The sequence below is a fragment of the Pinus tabuliformis genome, chromosome 9 (genome assembly GCF_031772625.1).
Source record: "Pinus tabuliformis cultivar Carrire ecotype Pingquan chromosome 9, CPIR1, whole genome shotgun sequence".
Classification (NCBI taxonomy): domain Eukaryota; kingdom Viridiplantae; phylum Streptophyta; class Pinopsida; order Pinales; family Pinaceae; genus Pinus; species Pinus tabuliformis.
In genome coordinates this window covers 1955558295-1955581022 of record NC_142307.1, presented here as the reverse complement: position 1 = coordinate 1955581022, position 22728 = coordinate 1955558295, and the positions used below count along the sequence as shown (strand labels likewise).

Below are 22728 nucleotides of genomic sequence, written 5' to 3'. Positions count from 1 at the left end.
ACCGTTCAGCTATGACAACAAACATAGCTTGAAAGGTTTTGATAGAGGACTGGAGGAGAAATTAAACAATTAAATATCCTTCCCGGATGTCTCATTATCTAACTAAGAGTAGAAACATGTAGATGAATTACTACAATGAACAAAAATACATCTAAGCATAGCATACAAGCAACAATTTAATGATTTATGGGCGACTTCTTAAATAGATTGTTCATTTAATTATTCAGTAGAGAAAATTACATTGCAGAGGGATGTCAGGGAGGATGATACTAACCCTAGCCCTTCCCAATTGTTGAGAAATCCAGGGGCAACTAGATTACGTGATTTCTCTTACTTTGATAATTGCTTGTGATGTATTTTAATTAATTAGATTCTTCTTTCACTTGATTATGTTTAGTGTTCTTTTCATCAAACAGCGACCAAACCATAAAGCACAACAAGACAAGAGGACACAAGCTATAAGCGATCAGCCAGGGCCAAAAACTCTCCAATAAGAGGAAAACCCACAAGAATTATTCTCTTCTTATAGAACTTCAATTGATGAATTCCAAGACCTATGACCTATTAGAAAATCAGAAAGGCGGAAAGATTTTCCTGTTCTCGATAATTACTTGTGATGTTTCTTATTATTACGATACTTTATATCTTCTTTCTTTAGTTCATCAAGCAATTACCAAAAGCAACAACAAATAAAACAATAGACACTAAATGTAGGCACATGCCAGGGGTAAACCCAATCAAGATAATTCTTCATTTAAATAGTATCCTTTGAGACTCTTCACCCTAGACCAAGACAAGACCTTTCCTCCACACCAAGTCAGCCTCCCAAAATTTCAACCTCTTTCTAGAAACTTCGACTAGGCAGCAGCTTACAACAACTAGCAGCTTCCAACAGCAGACAAACTTGGAATACTTCGATCTTCCAATCCAGAGCACGAAATTGCATCCACGGCTCCACTCCTCATACCCAAAAATACCCAAAAAGGGTTTGGCCCAACTCCAAGCCAAAATTGAACCCACAAAGTGATGCAAATTTACGAGGTAATCAGCAAGACGCCCTGCTATAAGAATGAGGATTTTGGGCCCGAATATCGCATGAAAAATTTTGTAAATTAGTCAAAGATTCCTCTCAATAAACCCACAACAAACCAGAATGGGTTTGGGCTTAATCCATTGATCCCAGTGACCCCCAACAAGTGTGAATTGCCCAATTTGGCCAAAAAATGCCCTACAGTTTTTACTATTGAATTATGCCCAAATCTACCACAGGAAATTTCTCCAAGCTCCAGCTAAATTCTCCACTGAGAAATACCTCCTATATTTAGCCCTTATCTCTCCCAACTCCACTTCTTTAAACCCTTGTGCAACACTTGGTTAAATAGCTTTTGCGCCCCTGCCAAAAGATAGAAAAATTGACCCAGGTAATAACCTCCAATCCAGCCCGACGAATCGTTGTCCAAACTTCGGTCTAACAATAAGAAAATTCCCTGCAAAAGCCCGGAGCCTCTAACCCACGCGTGCTCCCACAATGTGCTCCACAAAAATACCTCTATGCTTAAGAAATGTGCACTACTAAGTAAACTCCTGCAATGATGTCCAATGGAAGCTCTGAATTGAGCTCCCCAAATTGCCTCACTAGGGAGACACTCGAAGTTCTCCGAAAAGGAGGTGGAATTCTCACTCGGAAATTCCTTGTGCTGAACAACATGGGTTGTCTTGGCTAAACAGCTCAAGAGAACTAGTGTTAAATTGTCAAATAATCAAAAGATACCAAATGGAGGCCTCCAAGATCTACTTAAAATTGCTAGCCCTCTCCCTTGGTGGTCCCCACCTTCCACTAATAAAATATTACTTTGTTGCCATTCTTCATTAAAATAATAATTTCCACTTTTCTCCCACAATATAATATTTTCTCCTTTTTATTACTATCAACAAAAATTGGCAAAACTCCTTAGTGAATTTTGCACTCACAAAAATTGGGAACATTACATCCTTTGATGAGCTCTTTTTTTTCACAAAGTAAATGCTAGTCAAATTTGCAACAATACTTCAAGTTTGGGCCTTCTTTAGAATTTTGACTTGCTGCTTCAGGACTGCAATTTTCGGCTAGTACTGCAAAAACCCTATATTGGCACGTGTGAGAAAAGATGGTGTAAAATGACTCCTTCTTCCTTCGCTTGGGAAGCAGCTTCTTTCTTGATAATTCAGCTAGCAATCTTGATTCTTCTAACTCCAAATTTAAGTCTTGTGTGGTGACTGCAATTTCAGTGTTGTTGCTGCAAAATATGCCCTAATTCACAAGCATGTGTGAGATGGAGGTGGCCCAAAACAAAATTTAATTGCTTTGGTCTTCCTTCTTTATCTCTCCTCTTCCACGCTTGCTTTTATTAGTCTCTTTCTTCTCCCTCTACAAGTTGCTTGGATGTTCCACAAATGAGGTCGAGTACCTCTTATACATAGGCTACTTGGAAGCTCTAAATAGCCCGACTTGTCATCTCCTGGAAGCCGACTTCAATGTTTTATAGGTCGACTTCTCTTCTTGAAGGTTGAATTGTCTTGGAGGGTATTTATGACACTTTTATGATTCTAATAAATTTCTTTTACGTGACACAAGATGCCCTAATAGGGTCTTTACATATGACAATAACATCTTTGACTTCTTGACTTAATGACAAAACCTAGAAGCACTCAATGGGTGCTTGACCTATAAATAAACTAACCTCAAGCGTGAAACCCATGCTACAAAAATAATAATAATAAAAAATATCTTTACATCATAATAATAATAAAATTATGATTACATTAGACAATATGAAGACGGAACCTAGTTACACATTTTTCAAACTATTAGAGTTGTTGCATCATCTACAGAGATTTGTTGTTTGGTATGTTGTTAGGCACTAGTATCTCTATCTTGCCTACCTCTTTTTGAAGACCATTGCCCAATCTGGGCATACACCACCCTCAAACCCCCAAGGATAGAGTGATGTTGGTTCTTAGAGGTTTCATATCTCCTATATTCACCATAAAGGTGGATTGTCTCCCCTCAGCCAAGTACTCTTTAGATGTCAATGGCCACCTCTTACCTAACAAGCAAGAGATGAGCGTGATTATCAAGGAGGATATTTACATACCCAAGTCATGTATATCACCCTTCCTAGTAGGTTTCTACCCAAGATGGACTTTTACGAAGAGAACTTCATGGATTTAGGGATTGGCCTAATAGTTCAAACCCATTACATGCTTTAACACTACATCCATTCACACAAGATCCCCTTAAGCTAATTCAAAGTGAGCTTTCATCAAAATCGAGTGGAAGTTAAGCATTAGATTTTGTGGGAAGACAAATTATGTCAACTTCGCCATAGGCAGGAAACAAAGGAGCATTATATATTCAAATACCTAAATATTGTGACATGTGTGATCAGTTCCATTGCTTGTTTAGAGAGTCATAATTTTCTCTCTTCTACTTTTATCCAATATCCAAATTAGAGGCCCCTGGCCTTATATATAAGTGAGGCCCTCATGCTTAGATATTACATCCTTCAACCTTCCCCCTAGCCAAAAACAATTGAGAGCATCACATCTATTTTCCAAATGCTCCTAATGGAAAGGGGTACCAAGAGGCAACGAACAAAAAGCAACACCATTTCAACCCCCAAATTTGTTAGACCTTTGGAGATAGTGCAATCCTAATAACAAGTCCCACAAGTTAGATCTTGAGACAAGTATGCTAGACCAACAAGTAGCACTTCTCCTCCAATTCCCAAAGGCAGGCCACCTCTTTTATGTTGGAAAATGCAAAGTGGCAGCGATTGATTCTTATTTTCCTTTACTTTAATATTTGCTTGTGAGCTTATTAGTCTTCTTGTGTTTTTTAGTTAGATCTGTTCATCAAACAAATATCAAGAATAGAAATAGCAACAATAGAGGACACAGATATTAGGCTCTCAGCCAAGGTAAAACCCCTCTAAGAGGAAAACCTAGAAAACTCTTCTCTTCTTAGAATCTGCTTCAAATGAGATACAAAAACCCAAACCATAGACCAAATCCTTCTCCTAGAACCAAGTCTACCTTTCTTCTTAGTCCTTCTTGATTTTGCACCAACCAACTACAACATGCAACTTTGACTTGTCAACTTCAATACTGCAACTTGTCCTACAACTTCGACCTACCAGCTTCAAGGCTGCAACTTAGACCTACTAGCTTCAATACTGCAACTTCAACACTGCAACTTAGACCTGCTAGCTTCAATACTACAACTTGTCCTGCAACTTCAACCCTGCAATTTTGGCGTTGCAGCTTCCTAATTCAACCTCCTCATGATACCTTCCTAGAGCAAGACAACTCCTCTTAAGGTCAACAAGGTCTAAACAAAGTCTTCTTCCTTCCAGCTACAAGATGTCGCACTTCATCCTACTGCAACTCAGATCTGCAAATTCGGCCTGTTTCTACAACCCAAAACAAGATACTTCTTCCTCCTAGCTTCTTCTAGACCTTCGCTCTCCTTTTCTACTTCTTCTAGCTATAGATCAAACTTCTTCTTGACATATTGAACTTGTGTAGTGAGTGTGTACCAAATGAGGTCGAACTGCTCTTTTATATAGCCTTTCCGAAGGGTTGAATTCCCTCCTTTAGACTGACTTAATGCTATCGAGGCCACCTTGTACTTTAGGAGTTTCCAGGACTTTCTAGACTCAAAAAATAATTCTTTTACAAGATATATTTTGCCCGAAAGGATCTTATAAATATGATGTTGACTCCTTTAACTCATGACAATAAATCCTAACACCTAACAAACCCTAGAAGCGTGAAGAATATGCTTTTACCTAGAAGACCATCAATAAAGATCATGAAACCCATGCTTTAATAATAATGACTTTTTATTTTCTTCTCTTGTTTGTTACATAAGATACATATTGAAATGAGTACAACAATTATGAAGATAGAAACTAGTTACTTTTTCAACATTTTAGATATAAAGATATCACTTGGACCAAATTTAGCTCCTCTAGCAAGTCCTTTAAGTAGAGATTCTTTTATTCAACCTCAAATGGTAAAAGAGAGTTAAACAAAGATAGTGGATACTTTAGAAGACAACCCTCACTCTCCTTCCATGCGAGAGACTGAGGCCTTGCGACCTTTTTCCTTGTATTATCTTCCAAAGCATTACATATCACTTTGGCTTCAAGCCACATTTCATATTAGGTCTTCTAGATTAGATTTGTTTATTTTTGATCATTTGTTGGACATCAATAAACTTATCTTATCTGCAATGCTCCTCTTTGAAATCAAAGGAATTCATACAAGATCTAGATTTTTTGAATATTTATGGCCCCTCTTTCCATTATTCTAACTACTGGATGAATCTTGAGATCTGTGACAATTTTTCATTCTTAAACTTGATAATAGGAGGCAAATTAAGTCTAACCCTGCATGACTATGAGAATGGAGATGAGGTGTGAGGAGGGAATGTCCACAATCATTCATAGGCCACTCTATTCTCTCATAGTTATTGGGAAGAAATGCCCACAACCATTCACAAGCCACTCTACTCTCTCACATTTTCTATGAGGCTCAACTTATTGATTTGGAGCCACTTGTAATTGAAGATAGATGGAATAACAAGAGATGATTTTCTTAGGCAATTGGATTACCATAAAACCAACGTGTATAAATGTGGAGACTATAATCACTTCCCAGTCTTGTTGGAGATGGTGTGTTATCATCAAAAGCATGCAATACCTTTCAATCAAACTCACATTGGTTGGGTTATAAAGAATTTTGTGAATTGATAAAGAAACATTGAGTGAAATATGATACAAATTCAGAAAAGTGGGCCATCTCGCAATTTCACGGGAATCTTAGGGAGCTCAAAAACATCACAAAACTTGGGTAAGCAAGCTTTTGGTGACTGCCACACAACTTGTCAGTCTAGAACAAAAATTGGAAGATTTACATACAGTGCATGTCACTGGTGATTTCAATGTAGACACATGAGCAGAACTACATAATCTGGAAGAAGAGAAACAAGGTTAGTGGCCTAGGAAGAAGCAAGTAGAGGCAGGAGAGCAAAGCAACATGGCTTGCTAACAAGGATAAGATTACAGCTCACTGTTAGTTTTTGTAGCATCGAAGGTGTTCTAGTCTCAAAACTTTGTGGAGAGGCTAAAACACAGAAGTTCTCCATAACCCAGAAATCGTTTCTGGAAATTCCACCTAGAAGTGTCTCAATTAGATTATTAGCCTATTTTTAATTATAGTCTAAACTTAGGAAAAGGGGTTAATTAATTAGAATTAATTGATAAGGTGTAAAGCATCTAGAAACTCACACAGATCAACAAGGAAATAATCTTAGTCATTGATTAAGATTTAATCTTGGTCGTTGGAGGTCCAACAAAAGATTATAAGCAGAATTTGATGCGTAGATGGAGAACACACACACAGATCGATTTCCTTCGAGAGTTCGATTTTCCAGAGGCAGTAGCCAGAAGAGTTCGAGCTTCAGAGGGGAAGAAGAGACAAAGTGGGCAAGGACAGTGATCCAGAGGAAGTTTTCCAGATCGAGAGAGGCAACAGCAAGAGGCCGATTTATTCCCAGTGAGGCAACGTAGAGGACTGCATGGTCAGCTTTAGAGGGCAATTCGATTTAGCTGTGGGAAAAATCGATTCAGTTTCCAGAGGCCTGGAAGGTCAGAGAATCATTTTCCTCAGTACAGACAAGCAGAATGACTTGATCAGAGGCAATTTCGGGCTAGACGTCTAAGGGTCTGTGCAAGCACTGCGGAGAAGCAGCCATGAGGGGTCTAAGTGGACGAGTTTTTGAAGTGCAGTTGTGTCGAGGTTCCTTGTGGAGGAAAGGAAATTCCCTTAGATAATTTTGGCCAAATTTTCTTGTTGTTTGGATAGCAAGTTGGGCATCCATAGATTGTACTCAAAATTTCACTGTTGCATGATAATAAAAACCCTCAGTTGTTGCACCAGTTTTCCTAAGTTGGGTTTTTCCGAAGACAATTGTCCAAAAATAAGTGTGTCAATTTTTATGTGTGCTAGCAAATTTCTCAATTTCTAGCGTTTTTATTTTCCACAGTTTTATTTGTGAAAGTTGCAGTGTGATTTATTTGATATTTGCCATAGCAAATAAATTGTTAAATTAATTAACAATTAGAAGAATTAATTCTAGTGGCTACAATAGGATTTCAAACTTGAAATTTTCACATGGTATCAGAGCGTGATTGATCAGATGGGGAAGTTCAGAAGCAGAGATAGAAGAATTCGTTGTTCAGAGGGAGCAACAGGACGATTTTTCTGGGGTTTGCGCAGAGCCTAAGGCGTGCAGATCGAATTGCTTAGGGAAGCTCAATTTTTCAGTGCAGATTGGCAGAAAATTTTGGCTTGTCAGTTGAGTGATTCCGGCAGGTAGAGGGAGAAGCAGCGGCTCAAATTTTCGCTGAGCAGATATCTTGTTTGGGCACAGAAGGTTTTGCAGCAGTTTGCAGTAACATAATCAGCATCGGATGGAAGAGAAATAGCACACACTAGGGGAAATTTCTTTCAAGGGATCTTGAGTTTTAGAGATCTAATTTTTCTAGTTACAGATTGGCAATGGTTGTGAGCAGATTTCCTCACTCCAGAAGGGAGTGTGTGTAGCAGATCCATCGAGCAGAGGGAAAGAGGGAGATTTTCGACTAGATCTAGAGATGGCCACAGTTGGACTTAGAGATCAGGATAGGTTGGAAGAAGCCTCCAAGTATGTCATCTGGAAGGCAAGGATGTCCTTCCTTCTAGATGAATATGGCCTAAAAGCCTATGTGGAGAATGTGGTAGCAGTACCCCAGGATGTTGATCAACTCAAGGAGTACAGAAAAAGAAATGGCGAAGGCAAAGCAGATTTTGTATGGAGTCTGAGATCATCTAGTCTCACATGTGGCAGACAAAGGTACAGCCAAGGAGATGTGGGATGCTCTCTCTGAGCTATTTCAAATTTCTTTTGAGCAACGGAAGATGTTTCTCGAGGAAAAGTTGAGGAGCATAAGGATGCAGAAGGGCGAAAGCATAGATGGCTTCCTTACGAGGATTCAAGAAGTCTGATATCAGCTTGCAGCCATTGGGGAGGCACCCCAACCCACAGAGCTTGTACGGTTGGCATCGAATAGCGTCTCGGTCCTCGGATGAATGGCATGTGTTTGTCCAAAGCATCTTGGGCAAAACACATTGCCTAAATGGGAACACGATGTGGTCTGACCTATAACAGGAGGAGTTGATGTGGGCTCTTGTAAAGAGTACCATCAATGACAGCAGTAGCAAAAGCGTGAAGGATGAGAAGGAAGAAGAAAATGTGGCCCTAGCATCTAAGGGTCCTAGTCAGGGACAAGGGGAAAAGAAGAAGAAGAAGGACCTATCGAAGGTCAAGTGCTTTAGGTGTGACGAGCTCGACCACTACAGTCGCAGTGTCCTCTCAGGAAGAAGGGCAAGCAGGAGAAGAAAAACTAGGCAGCAGCATTCAAAGAGATCAATAAGTTGTCCTCCAGGTTGGAGGAAGATTTTGCAATGTTTCCAGCTATACCTCCAAGAGAGATGTGGGATGATTTAGAGTTGTAGTCCCAGAGCAGCACAGACATGGGCAAGGTCCATTGAGGAGTCCTCCTCTTGGATCATTACCTTGCTACAGGGTCCCACAATATTCAGTAGCAAGATGGACCAGTGTCAATTATGCAGTCAAAATACGGAGTAACAATTGGAGACTAGTAGCAAATACGGAGTGACAATTGGAGACTAGTAGCAATCAGTATCTAAGGAGCCAATGCAGTGTTGGCAACAAAGCAGGAGGCTCAGTAGCAGAGTCAGCAGCAGCGCAAATTCTTTAGTGGACAATGCAATGACTAGTAGCAGTTACAGACTCGGGAGACATATGCATCATATTGAACACAGTTGATTCAGTATTTAGGATGCTTCTCAGTTGCAGTAGTTGCAGTAGCAGCAACAACAGTTGAGAGGGAGTTGCAATGCAGATGCAGGGTTGGCAACAATATGGCAATGTCAGCAACAACACAGATGCATCATCAGAGTTTTGCAGTGGTTGGTGGGCAGTAGATAGACATCAACAACGTGATAGAGGGTGGTACAGAGGCAGGGTGTTGTGGCAGAGTGTGCAGCACTAGAGAGAACACCTTCCTCGCTAAGAGAGAGTGTTAGTTTTTGTAGCAACGCAAGTTTTCTAGTCTCAAAACTTTGTGGAGAGGCTAAAACACAGGAGTTCTCCACCACCCATGAATTTTTTCTGGAAATTCCACCTAGAAGTGTCTCAATTAGATTATTAGCCTATTTTTAATTATTTCCTTAGTTTAAACTTGGAAAAAATGGTTAACTAATCAAAATTAACGAAGATAAGGTGTGAAGCATCTAGAAACTCACACGGATCGACGGGGAAATAATTTTAGCCATCGATTAAGATTTAATCTTGGTCATCGGAGGTCCAACAAAAAATTATAAGAAGAAGTCGATGGGTAGATGGAGAACACACACACAGATCGATTTCCTTGGAGAGTTCAATTTTCCAGAGGCATTAGCCGAAAGAGTTCGAGCTTCAAAAGGGAAGTAGAGACAAAGAGGGGCAAGGGCAGTGATCCGAAAGAAGTTTTCCAGATTCGGAGATGCAACGGCAAGAGGCCGAGTTATTCCCAGTGAGGCAATGCAGAGGACCATGCAGTAAGCCTCTGAGGGCAATTCGATTTAGCTATGGGAAAAATTGATTCAACTTCCAGAGGCCTGGAAAGTCTTCTAGAAGGCCGGAGAATCATTTTCCTCAGCAAAGATAGGAAGAACGACTTGATCAAAGGCAATTTTGGGCTAGATTTCCAAGGTTTTGCCCAAGCACTGAGTAGAAGCCAGTGTGAGGGGTCCAGAAAGACGAGTTTTTGAGGCGAAGTTGTGTCGAAGTTGCTTTTTGGAGGAAGGGAAATTCCCTTAGATAGTTTTGGCCAGATTTTCTTATTGTTTGATTGTCAGTTGGGCATCCATAGATTGTACTCAAAATTTCACCGCTGCATAATAATAAAAACCCTTAGTTTTGCACTGGTTTTCCCAAGTTGTGTTTTTAATGGGACAATTTTCCAAAAATAAGTGTGTCAATGTTTATGTGTGTGTGTTAGCATATTTCTCGGATTCTAGCATTATTATTTTCCACAGTTTTATTTGTGAAGGTTGCAGTGTGATTTATTCGATATTTGTTGTAGCAAATAAATTGTTAAATTAATTAATAATTAGAAGAATTAATTCCAGTTGCTGAAATAGGATTTCAGACTTGAGAATTTCACACTTACTTCCATAAATGTGCATCAATGAAAGAATCTCAAAACACCATTTGGAGGATGTATAACAGAAAAGATCATGCACTTCATTTAAAGACATCTCTATAGTAACAATATGTCAATATCCAAATTTATTTACAAAACCTCCAAAGGAAAACATCCCAAACATCTTGGTCATCTCCTCCTTTTTCAACCACAATCTCCAAGGGAGCAGAATGAGAGATTATTGTAGCCAATTACTAGGAATGAACGTCAAGAGGTTTTATAGTCTCTCTATGTCAATAAAGGCACAAGTCCTGATGGGTGGATGTTAAAATTGGCAACTAGGGCCAAACTCCATGTGGGTCACCTCATTTATGGCCGCTGATATTTTTCCTAGATTCCTCTTGTCAAGAGGTGTAGGATTGATCTAAAGATCATCCAATTCCGACAAGTATTTATGAAGATATGAATTTATTTGTATTTACTTGACAAATTGTCAAGGTCGGCCAGCAGTTAAATGTGTGGCACGCATGCCCAGTGAATCATATAAATACAAGAGAGGTTGATTCATTTTCTTGTCATCTCATCCCACTCATTCTTCTCTCTCTCCCCTTAGCTTTGGGTTATACAAGGAGCAGCTCACACGTGGGAAGGAGGATGCATTAGGGCAAGGAGGACGCTGAAAGGAGGACGCAGAACTGCTAAAGGTCTCTTTGACCTGCGTTGACCAAGCGTTGACTCATCAAGGTTGCGGTTTTGGTGTGGCTCCCTCTCGTAGACAGGACGCAGATTTTGGCACAAAAATTGAGGCAATCAGTCCACAAGTTTGACCAGTGTTGACTGCCCTAGTTTTGGGCAGCAGGTTGACTTGAGTCAACAACAGTTTGACTATGTTTTTGGGGTTGTTTAAGGGTTGTTTCTTCAGACTATTCGAGGGCTAGTTAACCAAAAATTGACCAAGCATATTGGAGGTCAATTTCAACTCGTTTGACCAAGTTTGACTTCGCTAATCTAGGGTTTGTTGTTGCTGATATAAAATTACAGAATTCTAATTTTGTATTATTTCTCTCTGCTGGACTATTGAAGATAAAAGAAGATTTGATCAAAGGGGGTTTCCCCACATTGGGGTTTGTCCCTAGCTAGCCGCCACATTGTGTCTCTTGTCTTGGCTTGTTTTCTGTTGATCGTGTAATGTTCTATCTGCACTTTATTTAATGTATATGTGATTGTTAATCTGTGGCTAATAAGAATAAAAGAAGTAAACTGCTCTAAGCATAGAACAAACCATAATTTAACATGGTTTCAGAGCTGAGGTGAAGACAAAGCCCAAGCAAGAGCAAGAGCAATCACTGAAGAGAAGGTTGGCAAGGCTATCCTAAAAACTTCATGGGGTCCTCAACACTCTTCCCCGCTGAAGACAAGCTCCGTGAGAAGTCTGACTATCACGGATGGAAGATGTCTCTCGACCTGACTGTAGAAGATCAGGAAGTGTTGGACCATGTAAGAGGCAATGTTGTTGCGCCTCCATCAAATGTATCCACTGCTGCCAAAAGCAAGTGGTCCAAGGGAGAAGTCAAAGCAAGGAAGATCATCCGGGACTCTATCGACAAGCGCCTATTGGCGTATGTTTCCGAGCTGATAACCTCCAAGGAAATCTATGATAGATTGGTGAGTTTATTTAAAGTTAATGATGCAAATCAAGTTTTGTTCCTTAGAAATAAGCTGAAGGAAATTAAGAAAGGCAAAGATGAGAGTATGCAAGCATATTTCTTAAGGATTACCGAGATCAAGAATAATCTCCTATCTATTGGGGAAGTAGTTCCTGACAGGAAAATGACTATCACAACTCTTGGAGGACTGCCACCTGAATGGTATATATTCAGGACTACTCTTCTCAACAATAATGTCATCCCAAGATTTGAGGAATTGATGTCTAGATGTATTCAAGAAGGGACAAGGATGGAAGAGAAAGAAATGCCCGCACTTAAAAGCCATCCCTCTGCCTTTTCTTCTCATGCTAAAAGAAGAAACAATTATGGGGCTAAATCCAAAGGAAAGGTTGGACCAAAGGGTGGAAGAAAAGGTTGATGTTACAATTGCAACAAAATGGGCCACTATGCGAGGGAGTGCCCTGATAAAAGGGACTCACACCATGACGATGACCAAAATCACTCTCAAGGCAATCAAAGGAATGGCAGGTCCAATGGCAGAGGTAAAATAAATGTCGGAAATCAAGGAAGAGGACAACCCTTCAAGAAGGCAAGAAACTCCAGGTATGAATCTAATTTTGTAAACAATAACCAAGATGAATATTGTCTACCAGCGGCCCTCTCTACTACTGCCCCCCCGGACTCGCTGGGAAATTGGCTTATTGATAGTGGTGCCTCAAGGCACTTCACTGGTTACAAAGAAGCTCTCTCCAATCTGATAGAAAAGGAGACCAACCTAGAAATTGTTCTTGGGAACATTGCAAAATATCCCGTGAAAGGCGTAGGGAATGTCACTCTTCAATTGAATCAAGGTAATACAATTCATTTGCAAGAAGTCCTATATGTACCTGATCTCAAAAAGAACCTGTGTCTGTTTCGACAATGGAGGACAAAAGTTACAAGGTAACCTTCATCGATGGCAAGGTATGTGTATGGAAAAAGAATTTTAAGGAAGCCTTCACTCTTGGGTTTCAAGTCGATTCATTATATCAGGTCGGAGGAAGTCCACTGGGTGTCATGTCTTGTGACACATCACTTCAGTCCAAACTATGGCATCAGAGGTTTGCTCACCTTCATTTTAAAGCTCTACCCAATGCAAGACAAATGGTGACAAGGATGCCCGAGTTCCGAGTAGAGCAAGAAGGTGTATGTCCTGGTTGTGCCGAAGGAAAGCTCAAAAGGGGACCATTCCCCTCAAGCCAAAGCAAGACCTCTGATATATTGCAATTGGTTCACTTAGACATATCTGGTATGATGCCTGTGAACTCTTTGGGAGGATATTTATATTACCTCACTTTTACAGATAATTATTCTCGCAAGACTTGGATATACTTCTTAAAAAAGAAGGATGAAGTGTTCACTTCGTTTCGTCACTTCAAAGCCTTGATTGAGAATCAAACCGAAAAGAAGATCAAGATCTTAAGCACTGAAAATGGGACTGAGTATCAATCCAATGAGTTCCATGGCTTTTGCAAAGAGGCTGGCATTAAGAGGGAGACTACAACACCATATACTCCTGAGCAGAATGGTGTGGCGGAAAGGAAGAATTGTACGATTGTGGAAGTTGTACGTGCTATGATTCACGATCAAAGACTTCTGAAGTTTCTATGGGCCAAAGCTGCGAATAACCCCATATATGTGCAAAACTGATGCCCTCATCAAGCATTGGGTTCCAAGACTCCTGAAGAGATGTTCACTGGTAAGAAACCTGACGTATCTCATTTTAGAATTTTTGGAAGTCCAGTATATTTTCATGTGCCGAAGGGGAAGAGGAATAAATTGGGTGCATTTGGAAAGAAAGGAATCTTCGTGGGCCATAGCGAAAACACTAAGGGCTATAGAATCTATGCGGCTGGTCAAAGGGAAATTGAGATTAGCCATGATGTCACCTTTGACGAAGATATGGCTCTTAGCAAAGTTGACAATCATCCTACTCAAAGGGGATCTAAAGAAGCTGACACCAGGGAACCAAAGGAAAAGGAAGATGAGACGATGCCCAATGTGGAAGAACCTATGGATCCTATTGATCCCCCTCCGCGAGAGCCTTCCTCTTCTAGGAAGAGGCCTTCATGGCTTAGGGGGACACTTGATGATGTTGAGGGGCACGTTGCACCCAGGTGAACCTTCCGAGAAAGTAAGAAGCCGACCAGGTATCAGGGATACTTGACCATCATGAGCACGATCATCCAAAATGAGCCTTCGTCATTCGCAGAAGCTGTCAAGCATCAAGTACGGAAGGATGCTATGATTGAGGAATATGAGTCCATGAAAAACGATGTCTGGGATGTGGTCCCTAGACCCCAGGACAAAGAAGTTGTCACTTCGAAATGGCTTTACAAGATAAAGCATGCAATTGATGGAAGTGCAGCAAAGTACAAGGCTCATTTTGTCACTCGTGGCTTCTCTTAGAAGGAAGGTATAGACTATGACGAGATATTTGCACCTGTTGCCCAATATACCACCATCCGCTCGATCATATCCCTTGCTGCTTCGCAAGGATGGAACCTACATCATATGGATGTCAAGACCGCATTCTTGCATGGTTCGATCAAAGAGGAGGTCTATGTGGAGCAACCCGAAAGATTTGAGATTCATGATCGAGAATCTCATGTGTGCAAGTTGAAGAAGGCCCTCTATGGCCTAAAGCAAGCACCCCAAGCGTGGTGTGAGAAGATCGATAGCTACTTGATGAAGTTGGGATTCACTAGGAGTGAAGCCGATCCTAACCTTTACTTTAAGGTTGAAGATGACAATCCTCTCATACTAGTGTTGTATGTTAACGACCTCTTTCTAACAGGTGCAGACCCTCTCATTCACAAATGAAAGAGGGAGTTGGCTTCTGAATTTGAGATGAAGGACCTAGGACTAATGCACTATTTCCTAGGACTAGAAGTCTGGCAGAAGCCAGGGGATATTTTCCTATCTCAAGGAAAATATGTGGTGAAGATATTGGAGAGATTCAGCATGGTGGACTGCAAGCCCGTGACTACCCCGATGGAGCTTGACTTCAAGAAGTTAAGCAATAGTGTTGCTGGACCCGTTTTACGAAATGCTACCTAGTATCGTCAACTCATCAAAGCATTGATGTTCTTGGTGAACTCTCATCTGGATATATGTTTTGCAATCAACACGTTGAGTCAACATATGGTTGAGCCTCACCACTCACATTGGATTGGTGCCAAGAATTTGTTGAGATATCTTCGTGGCACAATCACTCATGGGTTGAGATACACTGCCAGAGATGTGAGACTACATGGATATACTGATGCTGATTGGGCAGGTAGTGTGGTGGACTGAAATAGCACTTCTGGGTGTTGTTTCTCTTTGGGATTTGCCTCGATATCCTGGATGAGCAGGACGCAGAAGTCGGTGGCTTTGAGCACTACCAAGGCAGAGTACATTGCTGCTAGTATGGCCTCTTGTGAAGCGATCTGGTTGCGAAAGCTCTTCAGTGAGCTGTTTGGATTGACATTGGATACCACCGTGATCCTGTGTGACAACCAGAGCAGGATTCGTTTATCAGAGAATCCAGTGTTTCATGATTGCTCCAAGCATATCGATCTCAGGTACCACTATATTCGGGATATGGTGCAGCAGGGAGCAATAAGACTCCAACATATCGGTATAGATGAACAGGTCGCCGACATTTTGACGAAGCCCTTGGGAAAGGTCAAAGTCTTGACTTTCCAAGAACGACTTGGTGTCGTTTAGAGACCCTCTTATGAGGGTCGAGTATGATGCATTGAGCTCTAGGAGCTCTAGGGGAGCGCAGGGTACTTCTTAGAGAGACATGTGACCATAGGGCAACTCACCATCCCTTGGTGGTGCACTATTTACAGGGTGAAAGGTTCAACCTTCCCCTGTGACACCCCGTGGCCACTGTGGAACAAGGTGATTAGTTCTCCTGTGAGCCAGGATGATTAGTTCTCCATGGCAACTGTGGAACAGGATGATTAGTTTTCTTGTGGGCCAGGATGATTAGTTCTCCGTGGCAACTGTGGAACAAGATGATTAGTTCTCCTATGGGCCAAGATGATTAGTTCTTCGTAGCGACTGTGGAACAAGATGATTAGTTCTCATATGGGCCAGGATGATTAGTTCTCCTATGGCAACTGTTGGACAGGATGATTCGTTCTCCTATGGATAGGATGATTAGTTCTCCTATTGAGGCATCCTACCCATGCAGTTTGGGACTCATGAGAGGTACCTCTCATCTGATCAATGAGTAGGGAAATGGGGTTAGGGACCATTAGTAGTAATATCGATTGACGCATCATTGTATCTACTGTACTCCCTATGCTAGGATGACTTCCATTGATCTGGGACCAATGATACTGATTTGGGATCAGTGAGAGTGGTATGACACTCTATGACTGACTTCGAGTCAGTGGAGGATGGTATGATACATCCTCGATCATTTCTTCTTCTTCGTAGTTTGAGCAGAGCAGGACCAAGCAATGCAAGGCAGTGCATTTGATGGCTGGGATGGAAGCGACGGTCAGACGGATAGCACATGGAGTTCTCCCTAGTTGAGAGGGAGTGTTAAAATTGGCAACTAGGGCCAAACTCCATGTGGGTCACCTCATTTATGGCAACTGATATCTTTTCTAGATTCCTCTTGTCGAGTGGTGTAGGATTGATCTAAAGATCATCCGATTCCGACAAGTATTTATGGAGATATGAATTTATTTGTATTTACTTGACAAATTGTCAAAGTTGGCCAGCAATTAAATGTGTGGCACACATGCCCAGTGAATCTTATAATCTCATCTCACTCATTCTTCTCTCTCTCTCTCCTTAGCTTTGGGTTATACAAGGAGCAGCTCACACGTGGGAAGGAGGACACATTAGGGCAAGGAGGACGCTGAAAGGAGGACGCAAAACTACTGAAGGTCTCTTTGACCTACGTTGACCAAGCGTCGACCATCAAGGGTGCGGTTTTGGTGTGGCTGCCTCTCCTAGGCAGGCCGCAGATTTTGGCACAAAAATCGAGGCAATCTGTCCACAAGTTTGACCAGCGTTGACTACCTTAGTTTTGGGCAGCAGGTTGACTTCAGCCAACAGCAGTTTAACTGTGTTGTTGGGGCTGTTCAAGGGCTGTTTCTTCAGGCTGTTTGAGGGCTAGTTGACCGGAAATTGACCAAGCATATTGGAGGTCAATTTCAACTTGTTTGACCAAGTTTGACTTTGTTGATCTAGAGTTTGCTGCTGCTGATATAAAATTACAGAATTCTGATTTTTGTACTATTTCTCTCTGCTGGACTATTGAAGATAAAAGAAGATTTTATCAAAGAGTTTCCCCACATTGGGGTTTGTCCTTAGCTAGCCGCCACATCTTGTGTCTCTTGTCCTGGCTTGTTTTCTGTTGAACGTGTAATGTTCTATCTGCACTTTACTTAATGTATATGTGATTGCTAATTTGTGGCTCATAAGAATAAAATAAGTAAATTGCTCTAAGCATAGAACATACCATAATTTAACAGTGGACCATCAAATTCTACATTGATTTCGTAGATCTCCTAAAAAATAAGCTCCTTCAAGTGGTTGAGGAATCCCTAGGAAGAAGAGAAACTGCTAGGGGCTATACACTCCACCTTGTAGCAAATATCCTGAAAACCTCTAACTCCTCAAAACTACAATTAGATTTGGCCCATTTCACTGTGTAATTGCATACACAAGACCATTGCAAAAACAATAGCATTGAGACTTAAGCCCACTCTATCCAATATGATCTCGAAGGAGCAATTTGAATTAAGAAGGGCGACAAATCCATAATGTTATTGGCTCAACACAGGAGACTTTACAGTGATAAGATAAGACAAGTTCATTAATGTCCAAGGCATGACCAGAAAAGTAGGCCAAATGGACTACGAAAGTACACCCCATGTCAATACAAAGTCGGAATGTGAAGGCATCACCCAGAACAATTCTAAAAGCAAAAGGATGATAAGATCTAAGAGTCGAATAGAGACCAGTCACTAAATGTCTAGCTAAAGAAAAAACAAAACAAAAAAGCTAAAAGAGAGAGTATAAGGTGTTGGTACAATAAAAGTGCTAAACATTGAAAGGCTCTAAAAAATCATGATATTAAGAAAAGAGACGCTGTCAAGGCCTGTTGGAGCTGGCAATCAAGGACAAGTGAGTTGGAGCTGGCAATCAAGGACAAGTGAGTAGCTAAAGAAATAACAAAACAAAAAAGCTAAAAGAGAGAGTATAAGGTGTTGGTACAATAAAAATGTTAAACATTGAAAGGCTCTAAAAAATCCTGATAGTAAGAAAAGAGACGATGTCAAGGCCTGTTGGAGCTGGCAATCAAGGACAAGTGAGTCGACCAAGAGGTGTATCAAAGTTTTAAAACATTGTAAAAGGGCCAATGCACTAGCAGATGATATCCTGCAGAGAGTGGTCAATGCTATGGGGTGATGGTTGCATGATCCTGGGGAGGTACAAAAGCAAAGGAGCCCAACTCTCCTAACATCCGAGGTCAATAGGAAGAATCTCTTGACAGAAGCCTGACTACTCCATAAAACCTAGTGAGTAGTATGCTGGTCGGACAAAGCCCATCTCTAGGGGCACCTGGAGCTAGTTCATCTACTGGTATGGTGATGTACCAGTTCAGGCTTGATCACTGCACATATAATTTCACTGAGACCAAAGCAGCCACCATATTAACATCCATCGCACAGAAAAAGGTGCGGAAGAACTGACAGTATATGGTGCTTCCAGAATCCATGCTTGTATGGCACATTCCAGTGCAGCAAAGCAGCACATTGCTCTCAAGCCTTCAGATTCAGCATTTTTAGTGTGAAATGAGGAGACATATCAGGCAGCCAAGCGACCCTGCAAGCTGGACAATCGATTACTACACAATGTCAAGGTTTCTGGAGATGGATTTCCTACTTGCAGGACCAAAGTCCTGATATGAATGGATCTTTCATTGGCTTTTATTCCGATTGTGGATTTATGCGTGTGTTCTGTTTACCGGGATATTTGATGTTCTGCCCGAGAGCTGCTTTGGACATTTAGTCCGTTACTGCATCATTGTGCATTATAATGTAAGTGCAAATAACACACTGAACCTTTTTAGTCTTGCGTATTAGGCTAAATCCAGGTCTTAACTTCTTCTTTTTTTATCTAAGTGACATGCATTTTTTCGAGGTATGCAGAGAAAGTGACAGGCATTTTTACGAGGTGTGTTATTGGGAAGAGTGCAATTCAAAAAAAAATGACCATCTATATATCTAGTGCACAGACCGTGAAACAAAGTGCGTTTCAAGTTTTTGCCATGATATGCATTTCTCATTCACTACAGGGTGCGAAGTCACAAGCTCAAAGCATATATATACAGTGAAAACTAACTGCGGTAATATATTGATTTTTGAAAGTGTGTGTAATTCAAAAAAGTGACCATCTGGATATTTAGTGCATAGAGAGTGAAACAAAGTGCATTCCAAATTTTAGCCATAAATTAACAGCAGTAAAAAGCAAAAGTATCTTTTAGAAAGTGTGTGCAGTTATAAAAAAAAAAAAAAAGACCGACAATATATTTAGTGCATAGAGCCGTGATATGCATTTTTCATGCACTATAGGGAGGGAAGTCACAAATTTAAATCCTGCAAGAAAACAAGACTACAGGAACTACAGGAGGTATAAGTCAAGGATAAGGGAACTGGAACATACCAGGCACCACCTTTGGCGCTTCCTCTACTGCGTTGAAGTAATGAAGCTGACCTCTATACCACACATACTGCAGTGGCTTCGGCGCATACTCACTGCCATTGGGCAAATTAATATAAAACCCCATAACGTCACCCTCCACGTAAGGTCCGTTACCATAGGGCTCTCTGATAGCATTATGAAGTTTAGTGCCATCCACATCCCTGTAGCCATAGCTATTCCCATCATAGCCTACAGGAGCCTGAACATCTCCTTTCTCTGTAGACCATCCCAATCTGGTATGCCCAGTTTCACCGAGGTAAACAACCTTGATCTCAAAATACCATGCCCCCTCCACCACACCCCTAGTAGCCCTCACCATTCTGTACCCCTTAGTGCTCCCTGCAGTCAATCTATCTTCACTCAACTCAATCCTTTCTGCCTTGTGGATTTTTGAGAGGCAAATTCTCATGTCTGGGGTATCATCTACCTTATCAAGCAGCCTGGTGACAGGCGTTATGAGAGTAGTATCTTCTGCTGCGGTATTGCCATTAGCCCTGTTCTTCTTGTTCGACTTCCTGGACGTTGATTTGGTCCAGACATTAGTGTTTTTTCTTTTGGGCTTTTTAATAGCAGTATCCCCACCAAATGCCCCCATTGCAGCCAGTGATTTCCTCTTCTGGGAAGCCCTGCCTGAAGTTTTAAGGTTGGTGGCCACCAAATTTTCTTCATCCTTGACTTCATCCTGTTCAAAGCCCGGTGGCTCTAAGGCGTTATCATTATACTCACTTTCGTCACCTTGCTCGTCTTCTCCTTTCATGCCTTGTTAGAGCTAAAATTTTATAGTTTAATAACTATTACTTGGATTTATAAAAATTTTGTAAAATTGTCTCTAAATATAACCACAATTTCTATAACTTTCTAAATATGATTGGAATAATTTTTTTGGACAACTCCTCTACCTAATTAAGCGAAAAAATAACAAAATTTAGTAAAAAAAACTAAATGGAATGGATTAAAGTGCACTTCCATTTAAAGTGCACTTGTCACGAGAAGAAGGAATGTGAAAATGGAGTTTACAAGTCTTTCCGAGTAAATTTGTGAAAAGGGCGAGTACTTCCGAGTAAATTTGTGAAAAGGGCATTACATGCGTTGTCGTAGGATCACACGTCCTGGAGACTGAATTAGTTTCATTGCGTGTATACTTATCAAAAAGCTAGTTTCATTATGTGTACACTTATCGAAAAGATAACTTCAATGAATACAAAAGTATTTGGATGGCTAAAAGTAGTTAAAATAGGGCAAAAAAATTCAAAAAATCTTGCAGAAACGGTGTTTGAATTATGTTTTTGATGGTGGAAATAGATTCAGCACCATCAAAAACTTTTAAGACACGTAAAATTTCGAAGTTGAACAATTATAAATTGAATTTACAAAAGTCTTTACCGGATTTTATCTAAATATAACCAGAATTTCCATAACTTTCCCAGCAACTCATCCCCTTGTTAGACTAAGCCTTAAAAAAGTATGTGAAAGGGATTCCGGGCATCGTTGTTGTAGTACAAGTTGATGCAACTACATTATAGATTTAGTGGTAAATTAATTGGCCATTTTAATGAGTAGTAATTTAGGTGTCATAAATAACTAGTTATAATGATTAAGTGAATTGCAACTTGAGAAAATTGGCAGGGATTAGGGATTAGTTGGTTTATCTTGAGTAAATGAATTGTAATTTGAGAAAATTGGAAGCGATAAATATAAATTTAATGAGACTATAAATATTTTAATTCTTTTAGTTTTGTTAATTGAAAATTAAAATAATTGATAATTTACACGTGCGTGTTTTTTTATTAGAAAATATTTTAATTTATGTTATATGAATTTTTAGAATAGTGAGCATTAAAAATGATGTTTATAGTTTAAGTATTCAAAACAACGTTTGTGGATATATTTGTAGGATAAGAGTATGTGTGTTTAAAATAATATAGATAAGAGTGTTAAAAATGATGTAATGTTATAACTACGAATTTTTAAAATGACTTTCATGAATACTAATTTCTTAAAATTAAGAATGATAAGTATTCATGAATATCAGTGCTTAAAATTAAGAATGATAAACATTCATGAATACCACTGCTTAAAATTAAGAATGATAATATCATATAATTTATATAAAGTATAATTGTAAAACGGCAAACCTCGTAATGTAGGATAGAAAGAAGTTCCTCTTTGAAACTTTAGTCACTCCAACTTATATGGATATGAGGTTTGGGGTTGTAGAATCTCTAGAGAATCCTGGAAAAAAATTGAACAAATCCAGAAGCGTTTTATAATGTATAACCTCAAAATTAAAAGCAACACATCCTATCCTATTATTCTTATAGAATGGGTCTTTCCCATATCCAGAGCCTAGCTATGACTAGGCTTTTGTTGTACACGCACAAACTCAATAACATAGGAGACCATAGACTTCCTAAGCTAGCTTTAAATTCCTGCCAAAACCACCTAAGGCTCAAACGAAGTTGGTATAAAGACACCAGGGTTTGGTTAAACCATTGGGAGATCAACGATAATGTTGCATTGCAAAACATTAAAAATATTGTTACTTCTAAGTTCAAAGAAAAAATGTGGTGTGAGAAAGATTTAGCAGCTAAAAGAAAATTAAGATATTAGAAGGAGGTCATCAACCGCACCCTAGAAGATCAAAAGTATCTCTCTGTTTTAACTAGCTCAAAAAAGAAAATTAATATAGTCAAGATTAGAAGGAACTCTCATGAGCTCCATGGTGAACGGGTCGGGCAGTTCCTAAAACACCATGGATAGAAAGGTTCTACCATCTCTGTGAGAATGAGTCCTAAAACACCATGGATAGAAAGGTTCTACCATCTCTGTGAGAATGAGTCCTAAAACACCATGGATAGAAAGGTTCTACCATCTCTGTGAGAATGAGTCCTAAAACACAATGGATAGAAAGGTTCTACCATCTCTATGAGAATAAGAACATCGAGGATGAAAATCACTTTCTCTTAGAGTGTCGCGCTTACAACCACATTAGATATCAGTTTCAAAAT

General features: G+C 40.1%; 1 protein-coding gene across 1 annotated transcript in view; it reads right to left on the bottom strand.

The window, feature by feature from the left end:
- Window positions 1-20477, bottom strand: part of LOC149156809 (protein TRAUCO-like) — a 39604-nt gene extending 19127 nt beyond the window's left edge. The window contains exon 1 of the mRNA XM_089445248.1: window positions 19682-20477. Within this exon, the coding sequence (XP_089301374.1) occupies window positions 19682-20477 (796 nt within the window). The remainder of the gene's footprint in view (window positions 1-19681) is intronic.
- Between the last annotated feature and the right edge of the window lie 2251 nt (window positions 20478-22728).